At 38.5% G+C, this 22,236-nt stretch overlaps 1 protein-coding gene across 1 annotated transcript in view; it reads left to right on the top strand.

The window, feature by feature from the left end:
* Positions 1 to 17,906, top strand: part of SLC38A6 (solute carrier family 38 member 6) — a gene marked incomplete at both ends in the record, with an annotated part of 34,045 nt that extends 16,139 nt beyond the window's left edge. Inside the window, 11 exons of the mRNA XM_084207377.1 lie at positions 1,499 to 1,577; positions 5,876 to 5,958; positions 6,429 to 6,487; positions 10,705 to 10,770; positions 10,980 to 11,033; positions 12,547 to 12,626; positions 13,299 to 13,399; positions 15,377 to 15,501; positions 16,398 to 16,542; positions 16,663 to 16,757; positions 17,826 to 17,906. Of these exons, the coding sequence (XP_084063503.1) occupies positions 1,499 to 1,577; positions 5,876 to 5,958; positions 6,429 to 6,487; positions 10,705 to 10,770; positions 10,980 to 11,033; positions 12,547 to 12,626; positions 13,299 to 13,399; positions 15,377 to 15,501; positions 16,398 to 16,542; positions 16,663 to 16,757; positions 17,826 to 17,906 (968 nt within the window). The remainder of the gene's footprint in view (positions 1 to 1,498; positions 1,578 to 5,875; positions 5,959 to 6,428; positions 6,488 to 10,704; positions 10,771 to 10,979; positions 11,034 to 12,546; positions 12,627 to 13,298; positions 13,400 to 15,376; positions 15,502 to 16,397; positions 16,543 to 16,662; positions 16,758 to 17,825) is intronic.
* Between the last annotated feature and the right edge of the window lie 4,330 nt (positions 17,907 to 22,236).

Here is a 22,236-nt window from a genome sequence, read left to right on the forward strand (position 1 = left end):
CTGGTTGAAAATACACAATGTTGTAGGAGAGTAAATCAGGACAGCACATAAATACCTCAGCACACACAATCAACAGCTACATGTCACTAAATAGACATAAATATTGGAAAAAAACCAGAGCTTTTAATTATGAAGAAGTTAATATTATTATTTTGTGACTTACCAAATGGTTTTAATTTAACCTTGTGGTAGGTAAATGTCACTTTGTGTTAATAGAATTCTCTTTCTTTATTGGGACCACCTTACCCTTTCTTCAAAATTTAAGAGTAACTGCTGTAGTACAGCAGTGTCTAAGTCCACACATCTTTTCTTTTAAGATTCAAAAAAGTCCTTAAATAAAAAAAACCCCACAAACTTACTCAAATATCAGCTTATGAAGGTTTGCCTTTTCCAAATGTAATGTTTTAATTTTAAAGCATGAATAAATACGCCGTGGTAAAATTCTAAAGAATTACTAAATACAGAACAATAAAATTTGAGTACAACAGATGAGTTTTTGTCAGGGATTGAATGTAACTAAGCTTTTACTGACACTTTACTAAAATGACTTACTACTGCAGGATGGAAATTAGTTTCACTTAGGCTTTGATGCTTGTTGAAGCTGTTTGTAAAGCTTGATTTTTTTGAATCATTCTCTGCTGGTTACATAAAAAAGCAACGTGAAGAGTATGTGAAGGAATCAGACTAGTATAAATTGGGATTTAAAAACTCTCTCATTCCTTCCTTTGATCACAGTATTTAGTGAAGGAGAAAAGTGGCACTGTGAAGGAGCTTTTGGATTGTTTTCTGCTGAATAGAATTAAAACCACTTAATTTCAAGTCAATAATCCTGTAAGAGTAGCTAATAATTTCTCTTCTGCCTCACAGTTCCTGTACAGTTTTGCACTTGATATTATTGTTGGGATTTTGTTGGTGATGGATTTGTCATGAGAAGCAGGGATCTGTCACTGATAATCCTCTTAGCTCTAAGGACCAAACCTTGCAGTATAGAGAAAATCCCTTTCAAGTCCTATACTTGTGTTTGAATTTCTGTCTTGTATTTATTTAGTACAACAGCAATTGAACAACTATGAAAACTGAGTCTTTAAAAAAGCCTATTTTATTGAGACAAACAAATATTTACTCTCATCATGAATAATGTGTCATAAAGAGGAGGGAGGAATGCTGCAGCCTTATAGTCTGCCTCTAGCCTGTAGGTCTATATTCCCAGGTAGAAGGGCAAGCCTATATATTACATTTTGTTGCCTTTTAGCCCTTTGGATGATGTTTTCCTTATTTCAAGACTCACCCTGTAAGAGTCTCTTTGGAGGCATTAGCTGACATCAGTGCAGTACTTGCAGCTATTTTTAAAGGAAGTATATGAGAAAATAAATTCTGGTTCTGGTGCCGCGGTGTCTCACGCAGAGCTGAGATGTTCCAGGCACAGCCCTGCTGGTCCAGCCCTGCTGGCTGAGATGCTGCTGTTCCTCTGCTAAATCTGTCCTGCTTCTGTTTGCAGCCATGTCATCTTATCTGCTAATTGTCAAGTCTGAACTTCCTGGGGCTGTTGCGGGGCTTTTGAGTGGAGCCGAGAGCGGGTAAGGAAAAATGCTTCATGCATTCTGTGTTTGTCTTGAAGAAAAAAGGGGTCCAGCACTGCTGCAAGTGATGGTTGCTGACACTTCTCTGATCTCACACTTGAATTTAAATAGTCATTTACATGAGTTGTTGGAATATGAAATGTATTTGGCAAGTTCAGGTCTTTTTCAGCACACACACACAGAGCGTGATTCTTTCCTCATGGCGATTTCCCATCCTACGACCTTAAAGTCAGTGGCAAAACTCCATCTACAGGAATCTGCTTCCTGTAATATTTTAAAAGGGGAAGCAGGAAGGTGCTAGGAGGAAGAGGAGAATAAGCATTTCCACTGCTGTCATGTTATCACTTGACATAATTCAAAATCACAGTACAAAAAATGGCAGGCATTTATATGGAAATATTTTGTTGTCTTGCTCTAGTAATTGGACTTGTCTTGGGAAGAATGCCAGGTTTCCAGACTTGGTTTATAATTCCTAAACTTGGCTCCCAGTAAAGAAGTTATTTTTTGCAGTTAGGCTGTAAAGCTGTTTGTAAGGAGTGTGTCCCTCACATTTCCATTGGAACTGTCACAAGAAATCGGAGGCAAACACTGTAGCTTCAGCACTGAAATATCTTGTTTGAGTTGTTCCATGCTCCTGTCATTCCTAACAGTGTATCTTGGAGTGCCTTACAGCTGTTTTTCCAAACTGCTATTTTCAGATGTTTTGAGCTCAGAACTTGCTCTGGATTGAAATGTGCTGAAATTGTCTCAAGGCTGTGTGATGCTCATATTATTCCTGAATGTTGTGTGTGAATTTTAAGTGGGAAATCAGTTTGTTAAAAGGTACTTTAGTTGATTTTCTATTTTATCACTTGCATCTTCTGGATTTTATAATGAGTTGGAAAAATTAATTGTGGCTGTAATCTTGTCTTTCTGCCCCACGGGCCCTCACAATTTTAGTAAGGTTTTTTGTCAGTTTTCTCTTTTTCTCTAAACTATTACCTTTTATGTATATATGTTATTTTTAGTCTGTTAATGTATCTCTTCCAGTTGTGGTAGTTATCAGCTTTTCATTTGGGTGCTGTAACCTCTTACTACTGGTTTTCATTTTATGTCAGCTCTGTTTATGCAAAGTGAATTTTCTTCCAGCAGAGATGCACTTTGAAACAAACAGCTTAAGAAAACTCCTGGTAGGTAGAACCTGGAGGTTCAACCCAGTGCTGCTCCAAGGGTTGTTCTCTCTGAAAAAGGCACTGTGGAAACTTCATTAAGGTGTCTGTGGGATAATGCTCCCAACAGCTTTGTCCAGGTTCCACCTCAGATCTCCTGGATGTGAGCACCCAGGTTACAGTGTTGAACTGTTTGTTACAAATCACCTGAGCTGTTGTAATCCTCAGTGATCTGTCAGCTCTGCCAGCACCCATGCTTCTTCCTTAGCTGAGACTACAGTTGGAGATGGGAATGAAGTTCAGCTTTGCATTTAGAAAGAACTGAAATTGTCCATAGGAATCCTAACCACAGCTCCAGTGCTTAGGTGCTTGGCAGCCTGATCTCATCCAGTTTCTGCCTCTGTAAATTGGAGTTCTTGCATCAGTGAATGTTTATGTAACACAATTTCCCTCCTCTAGTATTTGTCCAAGCAAATTGTTCAAGTGCAGTGGTCAAGCAGTATTCCATGAACATGCACATATGTGTGCCCACATCTATATTTAATTTCTTTTGCCATATGAATGGCCATGCTAGTTCATAATCTTTTGTTTCTGTGTATTTTTTGCAGATGTTAAGTGTACATTTTTACTAGCAGATGTTTTAAATGGTAGGAAATTGTTCAACAAAAATTGGTATTTAAATACCAAGCCTAAGAAGCAACTTATTTATTCAAAGGGCATAAATATTGAATAGTTTGATTCAACTTCTTTACCTGGGCCACTTGTTTCCAGATGGGATTGCACAACTGTTCTGTGTTTGCTAAGTCATTATAGCATTTGATACGCTTTCATTTGCTGCAGTATTTATCTTAACTGTAGTTGGGATGTATCAGAAATGTCAGTTAAACTATCTGTGAAAGTATTTTATATGCATAAACCCTCCTGAGCTGTGCATTTGGGAAAGCCATTTACAGAATGTTCTGTGCATTAAATTATTTTTATAGGTAGAGGTTAGCAGGTGTGCATGTGCTTGAAAAGGCTCAGAGCCAGTCTAACACATCCTCATGTCTTTTTAAAAAACAAAACCATACAGTATGAACACTTATTGAGTGGAGATGTTTCTGTCTGCATAACAAGAATTCCACATCGTTTTGATGACATGAGCATAGTTTCAAATGAGGATTGTGTTAAAAAGTTGTAATTTGTGAGCCCTCTGTTAACATTTAATGACCCTGTCAGAAGATGTGATTGATGCAATTAAGTTGTCTTGCCTGTGTGTTGTATAATTGATATGAACTGAGAGTAAGATCCTAATTCAGAACATATGAATATCTTGTTCTGTTGAATTCAGGAATGAAATTAAAGCGATTTATAAATGTCTGCTTTTAGTTAAAATATGGGGGAGGGAGGAGAAACATCTGCATGCCAAAGCTTTTTCAGCAGAGTCAAGGATTTATATTCTGTATTTCATATTTTGAATGCTTTTATCATATAGGATTAAATTTACAAATCAGATTGATTTTAAAGGCACTATCAAAACATTTATTCTGCCTTTGGAAAATAAGTGTATTTTTACATCAGTACTTTGAGGAGAAAATGGACACATTTTCCAATAACCAGCCCACTATGGACTTTTTTGAGGTCTTTTTAAGTATAAGAATTGGTATTCCAGAATGAAGCAGTGTACAAAATTACTTTTTCTCCTTCATTTCCTTACTGTTGTTTTCCTCTCTGTTCTCCCTCCACACAAATGTTTCTTCATTTACCATAAAGTAACCAAAATAATTTTCTGTCTGTTCTGCTGAGCTTGTGAGCCTCAGTGTAAGCTGCGGGTTTGGAATCAGGAGATTTAAACTGAGGTCCCCCATCTCCACATAGTGCATGATCTTTATGTTTTCTGCCACGATGCTGTTCCTCCTAATGTGAACATCCACCAGACTGGAAAGAAAGAAAATGTTTAAAAATATATGAATGGTGAATAATAACAGCATGAAGAGAATAAGTGCTTCAGCAAGAAACTGATTTTGGCAAAGTTGCTTCTTCACTGTAGCAGTAGCAGACAGAGCTAATAATACACTTTTTGAAAAATGTTGTATTTTAACTCATTTTTAATACAGTCATTGTCAGCTAATGGTTGCTTTGGGTTTGATACAGTGGACATGCCCTCAAACTTGAAATTTCTCTGTTCACTTACATTACATCTTCTTTCCAAAGAAGTGACTCACGTGGCTGTACATGATGTATAGCAGTAGTTAATATACCTGTATGATAATTCTCCTTTAACACAGGTGTTATGGTACTTCCCTCATGATAATTTGAGGTGCTGCCTGTTTATTAGGTGCTAACCATATCCTGGACTAAATAAACTGGAGGGTCAAAAGTCAAGGTGTTTATAGGTGGTAAAGTTGGAGGCTGATGTGCAAGATGTTTATCAGTGCAGGATATGGTTATTGCCAAGTGAGGGCAGGCACCCTCAAAATGTTTCTGTTGCTTAACAACTTATCCATCTGTGCTTTCCTCTCTTCAGAGATAGGCTCTTGATGCTTCAAATAGATTTTAAATGTGTGAGGACTTAATGTGCCTCTACAATGCTTTTTTAATATGTGTGGTTTTATGTATAAACATTCTACCAGATTTCATCAGCATAATTTTTATCCCTTCTGTCCTTTATGTTTTCATGGATGTATGCAAGGAAGGGAAGCTCAGCAGTGAGTGGGAATTGATGTTGCTGTTTCTTCAGGTGTGTAAATGTGCAGCTCATTGTAATCCAGTTTTAGACACACACTGTGCTGTGTAAGTACTTCTGCTGGAAATCTGTAGAGTATGAAATACCCTTCCCTCTGACCATTGCCGTGAATCAAGGCAGGATTTGCATATTGTGTTGATGAGAATTATTAATTGGCACACATCAGACCCCTGATCCATGCAGACAGTTGCCTGTGGAACATTGCTTGCAGTGCTGGTTTCTTACAGAATGAAGATTATCTGGGAGCTCTGTTTTATATCAGTGTAGAAACTAGGAGTACAAATTCATGTAAATAGCATGTGAGACAGGAAATTATTTTTTTCTTGTCCTAGTGGTTGCTTTGTCTAAGAGCACAATTGCAAGTTAAACATATTTTTAGGACTCCTGAGCTTTGCATCAAACCTAAATCAATTTTCCAACAGGTCGTGGTACCTCGATGGGAGACTGCTGCTGCTGCTTACTTCAGTCTGTATTGTTTTTCCTCTTGCCCTTCTTCCTAAAATTGGTGAGTAATTAAAGGAGAGAAGAGAATATTATTCTACTTTAGTAGCAATTACAGTTGAAGACTTTAAAACCTTAATGGGTTATTTATTTATTTAAACTGGCAGGGGGCTGCTGGTGGTGGTGATTACTTAAGTTGTTGTAGCGTGTTCTGCCTTCCAGCCCTGCCTAGTTAACCTATTACTTGGGTTGCAGTAGTATTTTGTCTGCAATACTAAAATAAAATCTTTACAGCAGAACATTAAAGAGCTGCATTTACTTACAGCATGCCATTAGTGGTAAGCCAGTTCTAATTCTGCCCTACAAAACTACATAAATGATCTGTGACAGGCAGTTGGAATGTTGTTATTCTGAGTCCTAAGCCCCAGATACCAAGCACTGTAATAGAAAACATGCCTAAAATGTAAAGCTTTAGCTGTACATTAGGATCACTTTCCTTATAAATTCTCTTTTATTTTTACTGTTATTTTACAGGCTTTCTTGGCTACACAAGTAGTTTATCATTTTTCTTTACGGTGTACTTTACTCTCGTGGTAAGTTAAAAAATCTCTGCACAGCTTCTTTTTTTTTTCCCCTATTGTTTGAATGTTTTCATAAGCCTGTTTTGAAATTAATTGTCTTCCCTTCCCCCTTAATTTTTTATGTGAAATTTAGAATTTTCTTCAAGTTCAGTATGTGCTTGCTTGGACAGATTACGTTTGTTTTGCTGAGGCTGGGAAATGTGTATGAACTTCCAAGCATGTGAAAAGAGTTAAAATAATTATATTTTGGGCTGGTAAATATAACAATTCTTTTTTTTTTTTTTTTGCTGATGGTGCAGCAAAGGGAGCTGGCACATACATTTTTGTTTCCCTACTAGCAGAGGAATGGAATTCTGTTTTCTTAACTTCTAACTATTACTTACTGCAACTAGTACAGCAGAAAATTTAATATACTCCAAAATAAATTAAATTTACATGTATAATGGAGTGACAGAGTTCAGAAAAAGGCAAAGAAAACTAGAACTTCATTAAGGCAGTTTACAAGATTCATTAATACGTCAATGACCTTATTCTCCTTTCCAGCTGAAAGGAAAAGTTCTTTTCTCTGAGCCATATGGGGGTTTTTGACCCTGATGTTCACCCGCTCAAGGCCCCTCTGAGGTAGATGTTTCCAAATATCAAAAGTGAGACCTGCTAGGCAGATCTAAGAGAGAAAATGTGCCTTTATGTTGCACTTTTTTTTTTCTTTTTAAAGGGAAAAAGTGTGTTAATGCACATGTGTAATATGTGGTACAACTGAGCAACTCTCACTCTGTCATCTGTTTGAATCTTATTTGGGAGCCTGGCAAAAATGTTCCCCCTCTGCCCTGTCATTCTGGCTTGCATTGACTTGCATTTAATACCTGTTTTACAAAGGGATAAACAGAGTTGAAGGCAAGTTGAACAAACATGCCATCCAGGAGACCAAGGCAATCCATTAGGAACTGAACCATGTGATAAAACCAAACTTCAAAGCTGTCAAAACATCTCCCTAGGGTATCCCTGGAGAGCTGCAGTGTTTGTAGGACCTTGGGAAGTATTCTTCTTAAGCTGAATATTGAGAAGCAGCCACAGCCTCTTCAGAGTTAATGGAAATTCATTTGTAATATTTATAAATTACCTTAACTTTTGACCTCTCTCCTAAAATTTATCTTTAAAAGAAAAAAAAAAATTTAAAAAAAGGTAAGAAAAAGCACTAACTATAATGCTGACACAGGCCTTTGGCTGAAACAAGTTGCAAGGGTTTTAAAACCAGTTCAGCTCCTGGATTTCAAAGGGAATGTGTATGGATCTCTGAGGAGAGCTGTTGTAATGGGTGGATGCATTTGAAAACAACTTCAATCCCTGAAAAAGCAAATGTGTAAGCAAGAATTGTGTGCAGCCGTGCCAAGCTGGGATGAGTTAAACTAGATTTTAGTTTGTGATTCTCTATCAAAAAAGTGGGTACAAAATGCTAAGGGAGGAGTACAGACTGCTGGATTTTTAGTGAAATGGTTAAATTTGTGTGCTTATTCTTTCTTGTTAAATGGCAAAGCAGCAGCCACAGTAAATCTAGCTGAGGTCAAAATTTTTAAAGCCATTATGGATATTTCCAGAAAACCAATACTCTTGACAGAATATTCCCTCTGACTTGTTCAGGCCCTGAAAGTCAAAGGCATTAAATGTGGTTTAGTTTTCATATCTAATTGCTTTGAAGTGGGTGATATGTGCTGTTGAAATGGTGTTTTAGTTTGCACACTGTTAATTTCTGTGTGGCAGATATGTTTTAATTTGTTCCAGAAGAGAACTGTGTTAGTCATATGGAAGTGATATAATTATATTTTGCATATACAGTAATTCTGTGCCTTTTCAAGTGCACGCCATCTGTTCAGCTTTTTGCCAGCAAGCCACAATTTTACTGCAGCCTGCAGAAAAGAGACGTCCTGGTCAGTCTGGTCAGGGAGTGCACTGAGCAGAGGGCTGGAGACTTGTTTGTTCTGGGTCTCAGATGTCCTCTCTGTGCCTCAGTATCTCTTCCTTTAAAGCCAAAAAACTGGTTCTAGGCTTTACTTGCAAAAATATTGCAGACTCTGAGATGAGCTGATCTAGGAGAAAAATAAGTACGTGTAACTATTAATTCAAAGCCAGATTCTGTGAGGTCCTCAACACTTTTGTTGCTCAGTTGTTGAATACTTCCCTGACTTGAATCCTCAGGGAAAAAAAAATGTGATTGTTAATTTTTTTTTTGTTATTACTTCCCCTCTTGCTGTGTATATTGGTGAAGTGTAAGACAGACTTGTACTTTTTGGGTGTGTGGAGACAGCATTATTGGTAGCTTGTTCAGCAAAGGTGTTAATGATTGCTGATGGTGTTTGTCTAAATCTCTTGTTTGTGTTCCCAGAACAAAACATGTTGCACATTGGGAACCTGCCACATGCAATGAATGATGTTGTGCACAGACAGCCCCTTTGCCCAGTGCTGTCAGTACTGCTGGAATAAAGGGATTCCTGTTTTCCCTCTGCAGGATACCAAAAATCACTGAGAATATTAGAACACTTTGAGCCTCTAACTTTATTCTTCAGCAATGTGTCTGGTGTGGGCTTAAAATACCCTTTTTCCACTAGAATCTCTCTTGATTTTTAAGGTTTTTTTCACTTAAAACCAAACATTTTTTTATACTCAAAAGAATGTTTATATGAAATAGGCTTAAAGTTCTAGAGGAGGGTTGTGGTGCCTGCCTGACTGCTCAGCTAACTGGGCTGTGCTGCCAGCTTAAAAATCCTTTCCTGTTGGGGAAACTCATTAGACTACAATTGGAAACCCAAATACATTTAAATAATTAAGCAAGAGGGCAAATATAAATAGAGATTTTTTTTAAAGCACCTAGTACATTTATTTTGTCTTCTTTTATTTCTACTTCAGTCTGTTCTTAATCTGTATTACATTTATTTTAGAAAAATGTTCTCTAGCCTTTTAGGTTTGGCTTGTCTGGTCCTCTCTCTGCAATGTTTATATATATCTTTGCTCTTTAGCTTGCAGGAAGTCTTCCTCTCACCACTGCCAGGCACATTTTACTTTCCCCAAACCTTCATCTCCGTGCCCCTTCCCAGTGCCTGTTCCAGCTTTAGACTGGAGTGGGGGAGTTCCCACAAAGCTGACTACTTTGGAGCCTTCAAAGCCTTCCCCTGTCTGGGTGCCTTTAAATACTGCCCAGGCTCAAGTTATATTTTAGTGTTCGGTGTTTGCAGGCTGCTATTGAGCAGGCTCCCACCTAGTTCTATACCTCAACTGAGTTGTTCTAGTGCAGTTTAAAACGTGTTCCTGTCACAGTGCAGTCAGCCTGCTGTGTACCCACTGTTTTCTGTACCCACATTTTGGCCAGAGGTAACATTTGTTTGCCTCTCCTGGCGCTGGTGACAAGAGGGAGCGTCTAATCCTCTGGGAAACACCACTTGGCAGCATGCAAGGCACAGTTCTCTGAGCCAGGAGAAGAGCTCCCTTGCATGTTATTCTTCTCGTGAATCTGAGTCTTTAAGTTTTTAATTATTTGCTCTAGGCTTCAAAAGAATTATAACCTCTACAGCCAGGCAACTACAATAGGAAATTAATTAGGGTGAGGAGAGCAATGCAACTATCATTTTAAACCGGGCTCCTGAAAAAGGAGGTAACATTTCTTATTTTAATTTCCCTTTGATTTTCAGCCCTGTTACTTGGCAGTCCCTAAACCAGCAGGGTGTAGCTGAAGGCCCAATGACATTCTGGGACAATAATTGCATTTATTGTTTTTCCTTTGCTTTCTAGTCCAAACCATATGTTTCTGCCTTTCAAGATTAGCCCTAGGCTCTGCTCTATCTCTGTTGAGGGCTCGTGTGCTGCGGGCGCGAGGCTGGGCTCGCTCACACAGCAGCAGTCCTGGCTGGGAGGCCCTTGCTGTGCAGCCCAGGGAGAGGGGCTGGGAGTGCTGCTTGGATTTCAGCTCATGGCAGAGCCCATTGCAGTGCCCCACCTCCAGATCCCTGGGCCATAAGGCTGCCAGCTGTGCAGGGTGAGCAGCTGGATGGAACGACACTGACAGGCTTTTCTGTCCAGTCTCCTTCTGGTGGCCTGGCTGCCAGGCAGGCCTGGTGATTTACTGGGGGTGTAGCTCCCTGCTGGGTGTTCCAGCAGGCTGATACTTCAGCTATGTGTATCTAAATTGAAAACTGATTTTTTAGGATATCATTCATACATGAAATATGCTGTCTCTGCAGGTTGTGATTAAAAAATGGTCGATTCCTTGTCCTCTACCTCTGAGTAGTGCCATAGAGAATTTACAGGTAAAGTGCATGCTGGTTTGAAGTCCTAATTTTATTAGTAAACTGTAATGCTTTTTATGCTTTTTTTACATTAACACTTTCAGAATGGCTTGCAATTTAAATTCCTTCTTTTATTAATCATCACAGAATCTGAAAAGTTTCATGTCTGTGGTTTGAGCTTATTCTTTCATTATGCTTTTTTTTTTTTTTTTTGCATTTATGTTTTACAGGTTTCAAATTCTACTGGGGATTGTAAAGCAAAGCTCTTTCATCTTTCAAAAGAGGTAATCTCTAGTAACAATACACAAACTTAAAGGGGGGTGGTGGTTTTTAAAAAATTGGGGTTTAAACCTTACCCAGGGAAAGCTGTCCTTGTGTAAAACTCGTTATGGGCTGCTGAAATATTTTCTGTACCTGCTGCCAAGTGCTATCCAGTCTCACTTTTTTTTTTGTATGAAGGCTGATTGTCCAAGTTAGCATTTCTGAAAATATTTTGCAAATATGACCAAAGAAGCAAGTATCACAGATGAAGCAGTGGTCAGCCTCATCATGCAATCAGATCAAGCCCTCAGCTGGAAGTTGGTGCTACTTGACTGTGTGCTCTATGTTCCTGGCAGGGTAGAGCAGCTTTCCTGAAACTAACCTTAGTTTTTCCTTACCTGAAGCTGATTCTTCAAGCCTGCTGCAATCTTGTGCATCTAATTGGGTGCCAGCTCTGGTATTTGTTAATTAACATGGCATTTAAATCATGTAATCACCCATCAAGGCTTGCAGGAGGGGAAGTGTCATGTAGAGCCCTGGTCTCTGGGGGGTGAAGAGGAAGGGAAAAAGGTAAATCTGGGTTGGCCCTGTAGTGAGATCTAGAAGGGATGTGGCTGCATTTCTTTGTAAAACAAAAGTCCACCCTACCCTCCCAAGAAAAAGAGAAGGGGAAAAAAAAGCTTGGGCAATGCAAGCATCAGACAAATGTTATCTGTAGATGAAAGAAGAAATGGTGCTTTGACCAGAAACATCTAATGTGAGATTCTGGCCTTTTGTGCTTTGAAAAATCTTGGGACTCATCTCTCCTTCTCTTTTAAAATTAGCTTTATCAATAGGAAGTGGCATATCTTTACCATTATGGGCCTGATTATTTCAGCACAAAAGTGTTTGTTATAGTTCAGCTTATTCTACTTGGCAATTGCAGTAAGCTGTACTAGATGATTCATCTCTTTTATTACAAATTTTTGGAATAATACACCACTAATTGTGTGGTTGCATCTTTAATTACATAACTGTCTTAAAACTTAAGATGCCAAAGCATATTTCCTGTTAATATTTTCTGTTATATTTTATGTTTTATCCAAATTTTTCTGAAGGAATAATAAAATAGTGAGGTCAGGCTGAAGGAATCAGTAATTTGACAGTTAGCCATGGATATTAGAATTTGGAAAAATTCTTACAGAATTTCACAAGTGATACACTGGCTCTGGGACACATCCTGCTCTTTCTACATAAGTGCTTGGCTTCAGTATAGTCAAAAAAGCATCTCCCAATTTTTGGCTTATAGGCAGCATGACTTCTCCTGATGATGAAACTGGGCTATGTCCACTTGAACTGACATGACTTGAAAAGGTTGAATTTTTGTGGACTGATTAGAGACACCATTTCTGTCTTGTGAAGATTTATCTCAAAGCATTCATCTGGAAATATTTCCACTGACTTCCAACACTTGAACTGAATTCTGAGTTCATACAGATATTTTTCCAACCAGCAGTAATAGCAAAAAACTTACAAGATGTTTTCTTTCTCTTTAAGAGTGCTTATGCAATACCAACTATGGCCTTCTCTTTTCTGTGCCATACCTCAGTCTTGCCAATCTATTGTGAGCTCCAAAGGTAATGTATGAACACATGCAATATTAAAATAGAATTATAACCTTTTTTGTAATATTTTCCCTAAATTATTCCCAAGTAATTTTTATTTTAAAGTCAGTGCCATCAAACACTGCAGAATAAGGAGCTTTCATGGTTTTGGGAAGTGTATAGTTTTAGTCAGTACTGGCTTTTTCTCTCTTAGAGGAATGAAAAGTAACAAATGTGATTCCATCATCAGTGTCAGGATATTGTCCTGCCCTGGACAATCAGGAGGAAAATAGGTCATTTGCTAAGGTACTTTAATAGTCAACTTTTATGGGTGTAACTGAATCTGCATTTGGCCATATCTGATCCACTGAGGGTTTTTGACATAGATTTTGTTCCTGGCTCTGAAAAGGTATCATCCTGTAAATCCCAATTTTCATTTAAAAGAGACACTGGGAAGTCTAAATTCCATACAAGATGGGGACAATATTAATTGTCTGCTTGAAAAGTGTCCTTTTAATTAGCAGATTAAAAATGCTTTTAAACCCCCTAAATATCAATGATAGCACAGACCTCAGCAAATCCAGTGGCCTTAAATTGGGCCAGTACTTCCTTATGAAAGGCAAGGTGCTGTACAGATTGTGCTGTGTTCAGTCATCCCCAGTACTGATATAACAACACTGATTTCCTTTTCTTTCTCCATTTTAGTCCATCCAGAAGGAGAATGCAGAATGTAACTGTCACAGGAATTGGTCTGAGTTTCCTAATTTACTTTATATCTGCTCTCTTTGGGTACCTGACATTTTATGGTAAGTGTATTCTTCAGGTATTCCTTAGAACAAAAGTTAATGATAAAAGATAAATGTCTTCTGCCTGGAATACTTCAGGCATTAGTACACTTGAACCCTCAGATTTTAAAAATTCAAAAGGATAGGCTTTGAACTGGGTTTTCCAGCACATGCTTCTGGTTCCTGAGCCAGGAATGTGTTTGTTTGCTACATTAACTGAACCAAGAAGTGCACATTTCCTGGAAATGTTGTTGATAGTTGATGAAGTAACTGTACCTTTTTATTATCAATCAGAAGAGTGGGTGGGGTATCACACTTACCCTACCAAATTTTACAGACATTTTCATTTGCTGTAGAGTTTAGGTGGCAGTCTGCTGCAGTACGAATTTAATTACTTTGCATTTGGACTTCTAAATACTTCTGGGTACAGATTTTCAGTAGAATTTAAACATAGATAATTTTTTCTGTCTGGCATTCTTATACCTTAGAAAGATTTCAGACCTCTTGTCTACACAGTGCCCTTTCTTTAAAGGTCCATCGCAGCCCTGGCAGAAGTAGGTGAGTGTCTATTTCATACAGCAGTGATAACACAACTGGTTTATTGAATTTCCTCTACTTGCTGATTCTCTTTAGTTTCATACCAGAGCTGTCACATAAATACATAACAGTCATCCATGAGAGTCCTTCTGATGTCTTCTGAAAATTCTTATTATGAGATGATCACATGCGAATCTTCATTGATTGGATGAATAAAAATTCTTACAGGAGACTGTAAGGCAGTAAATGAAAGTTCTGATGAGGGTTTCCTCTCCTTTCAGGTGTTTTATAATTCTTGAACATGGGGAGGAGGTGGTACAAAGCACCAAGAGTACTGGCTTTCAGCATCTAAAAATTCCAGATTTTTAGGGACTTTTGTACCTTTTACCCCCAAGTATAAGCATGTCTGACAATATTCCCTAGATATCCAGAAAAATTATATGGGGAATCTTGAAGGCCCTAATGGCCTATTGGCCACTATTGCTGTTTGCTGACTGTCTCCATGAGGTTTGCTGGAGAATATAAATTTAAGTGCAACTCAGAGAGGTTCAGTAGGCAGTGCAGGGTAATCATCTGTCCAGATAAAATCTTAACAAGAAGGGGGGGGAAAAAGAGAAAAAAAAAAAGTAGTCCTGGAAGCCATCCCAGTTCCTGTTACCTTTACTGCCATGATTTCTTTGGGACCAGACCTTGTCTTGACTGTGGCCTCTCAGTCTGTTTCACTGGGAATGTTTGGGTTTTCTGCAGGCTTGATTTCCTTTAGTAACTCTAAGACTCAGGAGCCTGAAATGCTGGAATCAAGAGTGGAAGTCTGTAAGAGAGTTGTTTTGTTGGTTTGGTTTGGTTTTTTTCCCCTTGCAAGCTTCTTTTCACTTTTTGGTTGTCTTGTTTAATTAACTTAGTTCTTTAGACAGAGAAAGTCTGTTCCCTGTTCCTAAAACACCAGTCTGAGAAAATGTAAAACATTTTCTTAAATTGGAAACAAAAGAACAGTTCCCTCTTTGAAATGAAGAATGTTTCATCTCTCTGTGGTTCAGATGGTTTCTTCTGTTTTCTGTGAATTTGAAACTTCACAGAGTGACCAGACTTTGAAAATTTCAGTCTATTCTGAAGTCCAAATGAGCAGAGTTAAGAATAAAAAAATAAAAATAAATAAGTCAGGGTAGCTTACCACTCTCAGTGCTCTAACTTTTGGTGTTTAAATTTCCTTTTTTTAAGCTGTCTCCTTCACAAATGTGTCTTTTCTTTAGGCATCTTTGGCTTCAGCAGAGGCTCTCCTTGGCATTGCCTCCTGAAATTTTTAATTTCCTTGAAGATTTTGCCTCCTAGTGTATCAGTAAAGCCGGGGTGTATCTGCATCCCTCAAGCAGATGGATCCATTTGAATGTTACCTTAATATACCTTGCTAATTACCTTAGCTCTCCAGTGGTTAACAAAGCAATTCATTTGTCTTGTTTTCAGACAAAGTGGACTCTGAACTGCTGCAAGGTTACTCCAGGTACCTGCCCCACGATACCATCATCATGACTGTGAGAGCAGCCATTCTGTTTGCTGTGCTCCTGACAGTCCCTCTGATCCATTTCCCAGTGAGTATTCCTGAGAGCTCTGGAGCTGGCACTGAGCACTGGTCACTAATGTTTTGCAGACTGCAGTTCTTGAGTCACATCTAGTCTTGTGTATCTTATTCACTTGTCAAGTGATTGATCAAAGACCACATATTTGCATATGTTCCATGAAAGCTCCAAAATAACAACTAACCACTAAGCTAATTTGTGCTCTTGAGACAGATTTCAGATTAAAACTAGCCCACAGCATTGTTTTTAATTTAGAGAATTCAGAACTTCTAAAGTTTATTTAGTTTGATTTTTTTTTCTCTCTTAAATTGAGTTTTGCTGACTCGGTTTTTCCTTTCTACATGCACGCACCCACACACAAACACACTTGTGCTTGAAACTCAATTTGATTGTAAATTAAAAACACATATAGACCTATTTCACCAAAAAAAAAAAAAACCAAAACACCCTAGTTTAGCTTATCAATACTGTGGTAGAATTGAAAATTCATTCTTTTAGAACCAAAAATTGTGCAGGCAAAACTCTGTGCATGGAAGCACTGTATAGATACTGTATCAGCTGACAACATGGTGACATTTTCTACCAGGCATTTTCAAAGAGACAAAGACTATCCCCCAGGCCTTCTTTTGTCCCTCCAAAAAAGGGAGGGACCAGTCATTTCTTAAGACTAATGACCATGTGATAAATCTTGCTTTAATACAGTAATAAATCACATTCTACACTACAGAGAGACAAAGCATTAAACCATTACTAATCTTCTGGCATTTGGATTTTTAAATTGTTCTTTCACATCTGGAATGATGGAATTCTTAAAGTTATGAAATTGAGGTAAGATCAAAAAATATGTATGTGTACCTATGTATGTATGTATGTATTTACCCACACAATGTTTGTCTTTTATTGTGTAGGCAAGGAAAGCTTTGTTGATGGTATTTTTCTCTCATCTTCCTGGGTCATGGATTTGCCATATCCTTGTCACCTTAACACTGAATGCAGTTGTTGTTCTGTTTGCAATGTATGTGCCAGACATAAAAAATGTATTTGGAGTAGTTGGTAAGTTCTTGTGGTGGTTGGTTTGTTTGGGTTTTATTTTAACTTTGAGAAATTCAGTATATGATTCTGGAATGTACTGCAGTCTTCTCTAAACAAAATCTTGCATTCTGTTTTTTAAAGGTTCAACCACATCAACATGTTTGCTTTTTGTATATCCTGGACTATTTTATCTTAAACTTAACAGAGAGGACTTTATATCACCACAGAAACTTGGGGTATGTTTTCTGTTTTCTCATCTGCACTAATAATATTTAAACAGGCTCATTTTAAATGCATTTTAATACACAGTGGAGCACACAATCCGAGGGGCAAAGCTCTTGTTTTCATTGCAGCTCACAAAATCTCTGAGCATTTTCTTTCATCCCTCCTGGTAGCTCTGGTCTTTCTGAAACTCCTTCTTCAGCAGAGTTTTTGGCAAGCAGTGTGTCCATGTACTGGGCAATTGGACTGATTATGTGCTTTTCCCTATAGTTTTCAGATGTTGACTTTTAATCCAGCTTCTGCTCAGTTTTTACCTGTTACTCAGTTGTCTGGGCAGTTGGGACAAAGCTAAACTGCATTTAAGTGGAACAGTTTTTGTGCTTGTTTTCTATAAAAGACTTTGCAAAAACATCTCTTTTTTTTGGTTGTCTTCCTTTTTGTTTGGTTTTTTCCCTCCTCTTTGTGGTTTCTCTTTTTGTAGTAGGTTAAGTTCTGGGCTGGAATTTGTGCAGGAGCCTGCTTTTTGCACTGTAACTGTCTTCATTTAACCACTGTTCAGCAGAGTGGCCAAAATGCTGACAAAATGTTTATACATAGTTTTTCTGCCATTCTTATGATTCATGGAGCTGCTCTTGTATTGACAAAACAGGGAATCTGAAAGAAAATCTAATAATGATGCCCTCTGACCATCTAAAGTTCCAGCAGATTTGGGAACCCGTTATAAATCAGCAAGCTGCAGTCTCTTGAACTGTGGTTTTATCATCATCTGGCTATTCAGAAATGTAAAAAATCCATTGTAATTTCAATTGTATTTTAAGTAAAATACAAATCAGTTTCTCAATTTGTTTAGAGTTGTAAAGGGCAAATTACTTTTTGTGCAGCTCAATGGTGTGAGCAGGGAAACCTGACTGCTCCAGAAGTTCCCAGGGAAGCTATGCCAGACTTGGTTTAGTTTCCCACTAAGATTCTTTGTGTTTGAAGACTGAGTAATTTGAAACATTACAGATTATTTTAAAAGACACTATTTGTACCTCTCCTTATGGACTTTCATAACATTAATTTTTGCTTTTCTTTCTTCACAGGCATGTGCCTTGGTTATTTTTGGCATTTGTGTTGGCCTTCTCAGCTTGGTTCTAATAATTTTCAATTGGGTTGATCAATAAGAGCTATTGACACTGTCTGAACTGAGCTCCAGGAGGACAGCAAGAAGCACAGAGGTGCCAACACTGCTGCAGTGAGTGCTGCACATCCTAAAGGAGCACTGACCAAAGCTGCCAAGGAAGAAGTAATGCTCTTTTCAGCTCCTTTACTGATGGTCCTTCTTTAATCTTGAGTTACGCTTCAGTTACTGAACAATTCATCTTTGCCATTCTAAAATACGAGTTTTTGGTGATGTGATAAGGACAGGTAAAAAGGTCTTGAAAATACCTGCAATGCAAAAATGGTTTAGGGCACATGATGAACAAAAGAGAAACTTGAAATAACTTGTCCTTTCAAAACAACAAGGTGAACAGACATTACATCAGTCTTTTTGTGCATAATGTGATATGTGCATATAGGATAGTGCACATTGTTCTAATCCTTGTAAGATTCCTGTTGCTTGACTTTAATTTCCAAAATTTCAGCCAGTTCACGTTAAGAACTTGTTGACTCCAAGTGTTTACCCTAATTTATCCCAAGATGGATCCAGAGACCAAGTGCCTTAGCTCAGTTTAATGGGCATGATAATATTTGTTAATTGTTTTTTAAAATCCAGTTTTTCTATGTCAGCACACTTGAATCATCCTGAAGTAATTTTTAAATTAGCAGGCTTTGCCCATCAAGCATAATAGCTTTTAGTAGCATTTCATTTTGGTGTTTTCATTTTGCAGTTAATAATAGACATTTTTCAATTAATATCTACTTTTGAGTAGCACTCAAAGTACCTCAGTATTCCTCCAAGTGAAAGACTCTTCTCTTTTTCTCTATTACTCCCATTTTTACAAATCTTTCAGTTTTGAGCTAAAGTGTTTCTGTATTTTATGTTCTTTTGTGTTTCAGAGAAGATTTGGGCTTAAAAGATGACAATCTGCCTCTGTTGAAAACAAAGGGAAATTTTATTTTTATGGAACCCTAATTTTACCTCAGATGTCTATGAACTTCCATGTAGTCTTTTATAATTCCTTATTTTTGCGCCCCCTGAATGTGAATGCAATTTTCAACACCAACTGGGCTTTGTTGGAAATGGTATTGGGTACCCACAAGAAAAATTTCTCATTTTAGTAGATTGAAGGCAGTGGCTGAGACCATGGGGAGGTTTTTAGCATTTCCTTCTATCAGGTGGGATCTGGTGGCCCTAAGGTGGCCTTATCTCTTCAGAGATTTCATGCCTTAAGGAAACAGAGGCTGATCCTCTCCTGTCTAAAGGGGAGGAAAGCAAATAGCAGAGTTGGAATCACCTTCTCTATTCCTGATTTCTCCTGCCAGCAGATCACTTGGCTCTCTCAGGGTCTAGGAGTTACTTTTCATTTTTGATGGATGGCCTGAAGGCACCCAGGTGCAGGTTAGTGCTGCTTCAGGAATCCCTTTTGCTTGGAAGTATCCTTCTCCATAGGAGTTTAATTTAGAAATAGACACTGTGGTGAGGCCAGGGAGCTAACTCAGAAATTTTGGTAGGATCCCAAAGAAAAAGATCCCTGGAAAAGACTGCAGTTATTTTTCTGACAAAGTTTCTAGCAGAGGTTTCTTGATTCCAGGTAAGCCCTGTAATAGTTTGGCAGTACCAGAAACAGCACAACCACACTTGGCCAGGAGTTCCCAGCTCCTCCTGTGGCACTGGCAGTGGCTCCTGGCAGCATGTTTACCCAGCAGGAAACCAAGGTGACCACAAGATGTGACATTATGTGCCCAAAAAGTGAACTTGCCTTTATTTTTCCAATTCAGACTCCTGCTAACCAGGTGCAGCTGCCTTCCTGCCTGTGGCTGCCCTTTGATAGCTGAGTCTCAGGGGCTTTGTTACAGGGATTCAGATGCTCATGGAATCTCTGGCACTGTTGTAGAAAACTAAATATATGCCTTGTAAAAGTGTACCTTGAGTCAGCACTGACAGCTGTGCATCAGGAAATGATTTTCTGTCTGACTGAACCAAAACTTCTTTGGAAAACAGGAGACCTTACATTGATGAGAATGAACTCAGGGATTTTTTACACTCCCTATATTCTAGTGTCAAACACTAGAATTTAGGGAGTGTCTTTATTAGAAATTTTATGGAAATTGTTTCTCATTTATTATCTGCTCTTGTAGCATATTGTTGAGTAGTACTGGTAGGTCATTACTACAGTCACTTTTATTTTAAACTCTAACCAGTAATGCTTAAGTCTGAACACTTAGATTATCTCTGAGGGGACAGAAAGTTGGCAAAGCTTTGCTGAGCTTTTGCTCTTCCCTCCTCTTCCTGAAAAAGCTGAGTCTTACCATGCACTGTACTGCTCTGTTGCCCACAGGCAGTTTGGTTTGTGTGCATCATCTTGAAAATATGAATAAGAAAATCTCTGAAATACAGTGTTAATTTTACAGTGGATTCCTATAGTGCTGCAGAAATCACTACAGTATTGTTTTAATCTTTGGGTATTATCCCAACTAGCCTGGCTGCTGACTGACTGTCCTGATAGGTAGACTTTGGGATGATGAATTCCAGTGTGTGAAGTTGATGAGGATGAATGGAAGCAATTCACAGCTCTGCTGAGCTCTGTTATTACATTTTGGCTGCAGAAAGGAGAGCACAGGGGTTTACAAGAATGCCTGTTACCTTTCATCTGGAAAAAACCCTAGAAATGCTGCTACTTCTGAGTTTCTGTAGTTCATAACTTGAAATATGGAGGGGCAGAAAAAGAATTTCTGTTCCCAAATTTAGAAGATATGAGTGTTGTCCACAATGAAAAACCAGAGTAATTTATCCTTCTCATCTCCCACAGCTGTGCTGTGCATTGTGTCTCTCAAGAGTTTTTCTACAATTGTGCACTTCCATAAAGTTTTGAGCAGAAGAGGCCTCCAGTGTGAAACTCTCAGTTCATTTAAATGCTGACAAATATTTTCTTCATTATTCTTGCTTGCAGATATTTTTTCTCCCAAATTTCCAGATTTATGAATTTCAGTGATTCTGCTTTATTGCCTGTCATCAGCATTTTCCAACCTTCTTCACTGAAGACTTACTTGACAGGAAGGGATGAAGGGACCCACAGCATTTCTTAACTCACTAGGAAAGATTCCCTTTCCCCAGTTGAGCAGGAAGAACAATGTGAGAGATGAAAATTAATTGGTTGTCTTTGATTTATTTTCTCTTTTTCTCCTATTTCCATTCCTTGTCCATTTGGAGGCTGCTCAAGTTTCAGCTGGACTGTGGTAAGCTGGATGTGAAGAATGGTTTTTGTAACCAGCATGGCAGGAAGGAGGCTGCTAAACAACAGTGCTCAAAACCAGGATTATTGTAGAACTCCTTTCCTAGTTAGACTTAATTTAACACTTTACCTGAAATTGTTGTTTTCCAGTTGATTTTGATGTTGAAACCATTCATTGCAGCTGCTCTCCATACAAAGAGATCTTTGGACATGTTTACTCTTGCTGCCACTGGGAGAGAATTTTCAGTATTACAAAAGTGCTGTGTAATTCCTGCAGTTTGTGGTGGTGGTCTTGTTATTTGTGTGCTTCAGTAGTGTTCATCCAGCCATGCTTCATGTGGAAATGGAATTCCCAAAAGAAATTAATAATGATCTGGAAGTAAAAATTGCCCAGCTCATGTCAAACCTGTGTGTTGTACAACAGATTTTCTGTTTTGAGTTCTCCTTGCCTCAGAGTCACTGTGGGACAGCCAGGGCATGTTCCAGAAAATGAGCAGCAAAAAATAAAGAACAGTTTACACTCTACACAGTTGTGTGTGTGATCCCCACTCTGTCATGCAGGTGATGCTTTGCAGCACATCCTGAAATGTTCCCAACTGCCCCTCCTGGGCCAATCTGCTCCCAGAGATGGATTTTACTCTTTGGACTGTGCTCTCCAGAACACCAGGATGCAAAAAATGAGAAATGCAGTTATTGTCCTCCCAGATAGTGGTTCATGGACAGCAAACCTGCCTCTTCTCTACTGATCTGGTCCCCCCCTGTGAATAGGAGCCTGCAGAATTTATTTCAGAGGCTGGTGTTCTTCAAGAATCAGGAGATTGGAAGTTAACAAATGCAGCTAATCTCAGTGTCTCTCAGCTGGAAGTGAATGCATTAACCCAAACTTACTGGTGGTTTAGCTACAGCCACTTGCCAGGTACGAGCTTACCACGAACAGAGCTGACCCACATGTGTGCATGATTTTTAGAGCTTTTGAAAATGCCACTTGTATTCAGGAAATTAAAAAAAAAAATCACAGAGTGGAAGCTTGTAGGGCTATCAAAATGGTTTCTCTTACAAGGATGAATTCAGTGTGTTTCAAAATTTATTTCACAGCTCTGTGCCAGCACTGCCTTTG

This window comes from Fringilla coelebs, assembly GCF_963513975.1.
Source record: "Fringilla coelebs genome assembly, chromosome: 6".
NCBI classification, from domain to species: domain Eukaryota; kingdom Metazoa; phylum Chordata; class Aves; order Passeriformes; family Fringillidae; genus Fringilla; species Fringilla coelebs.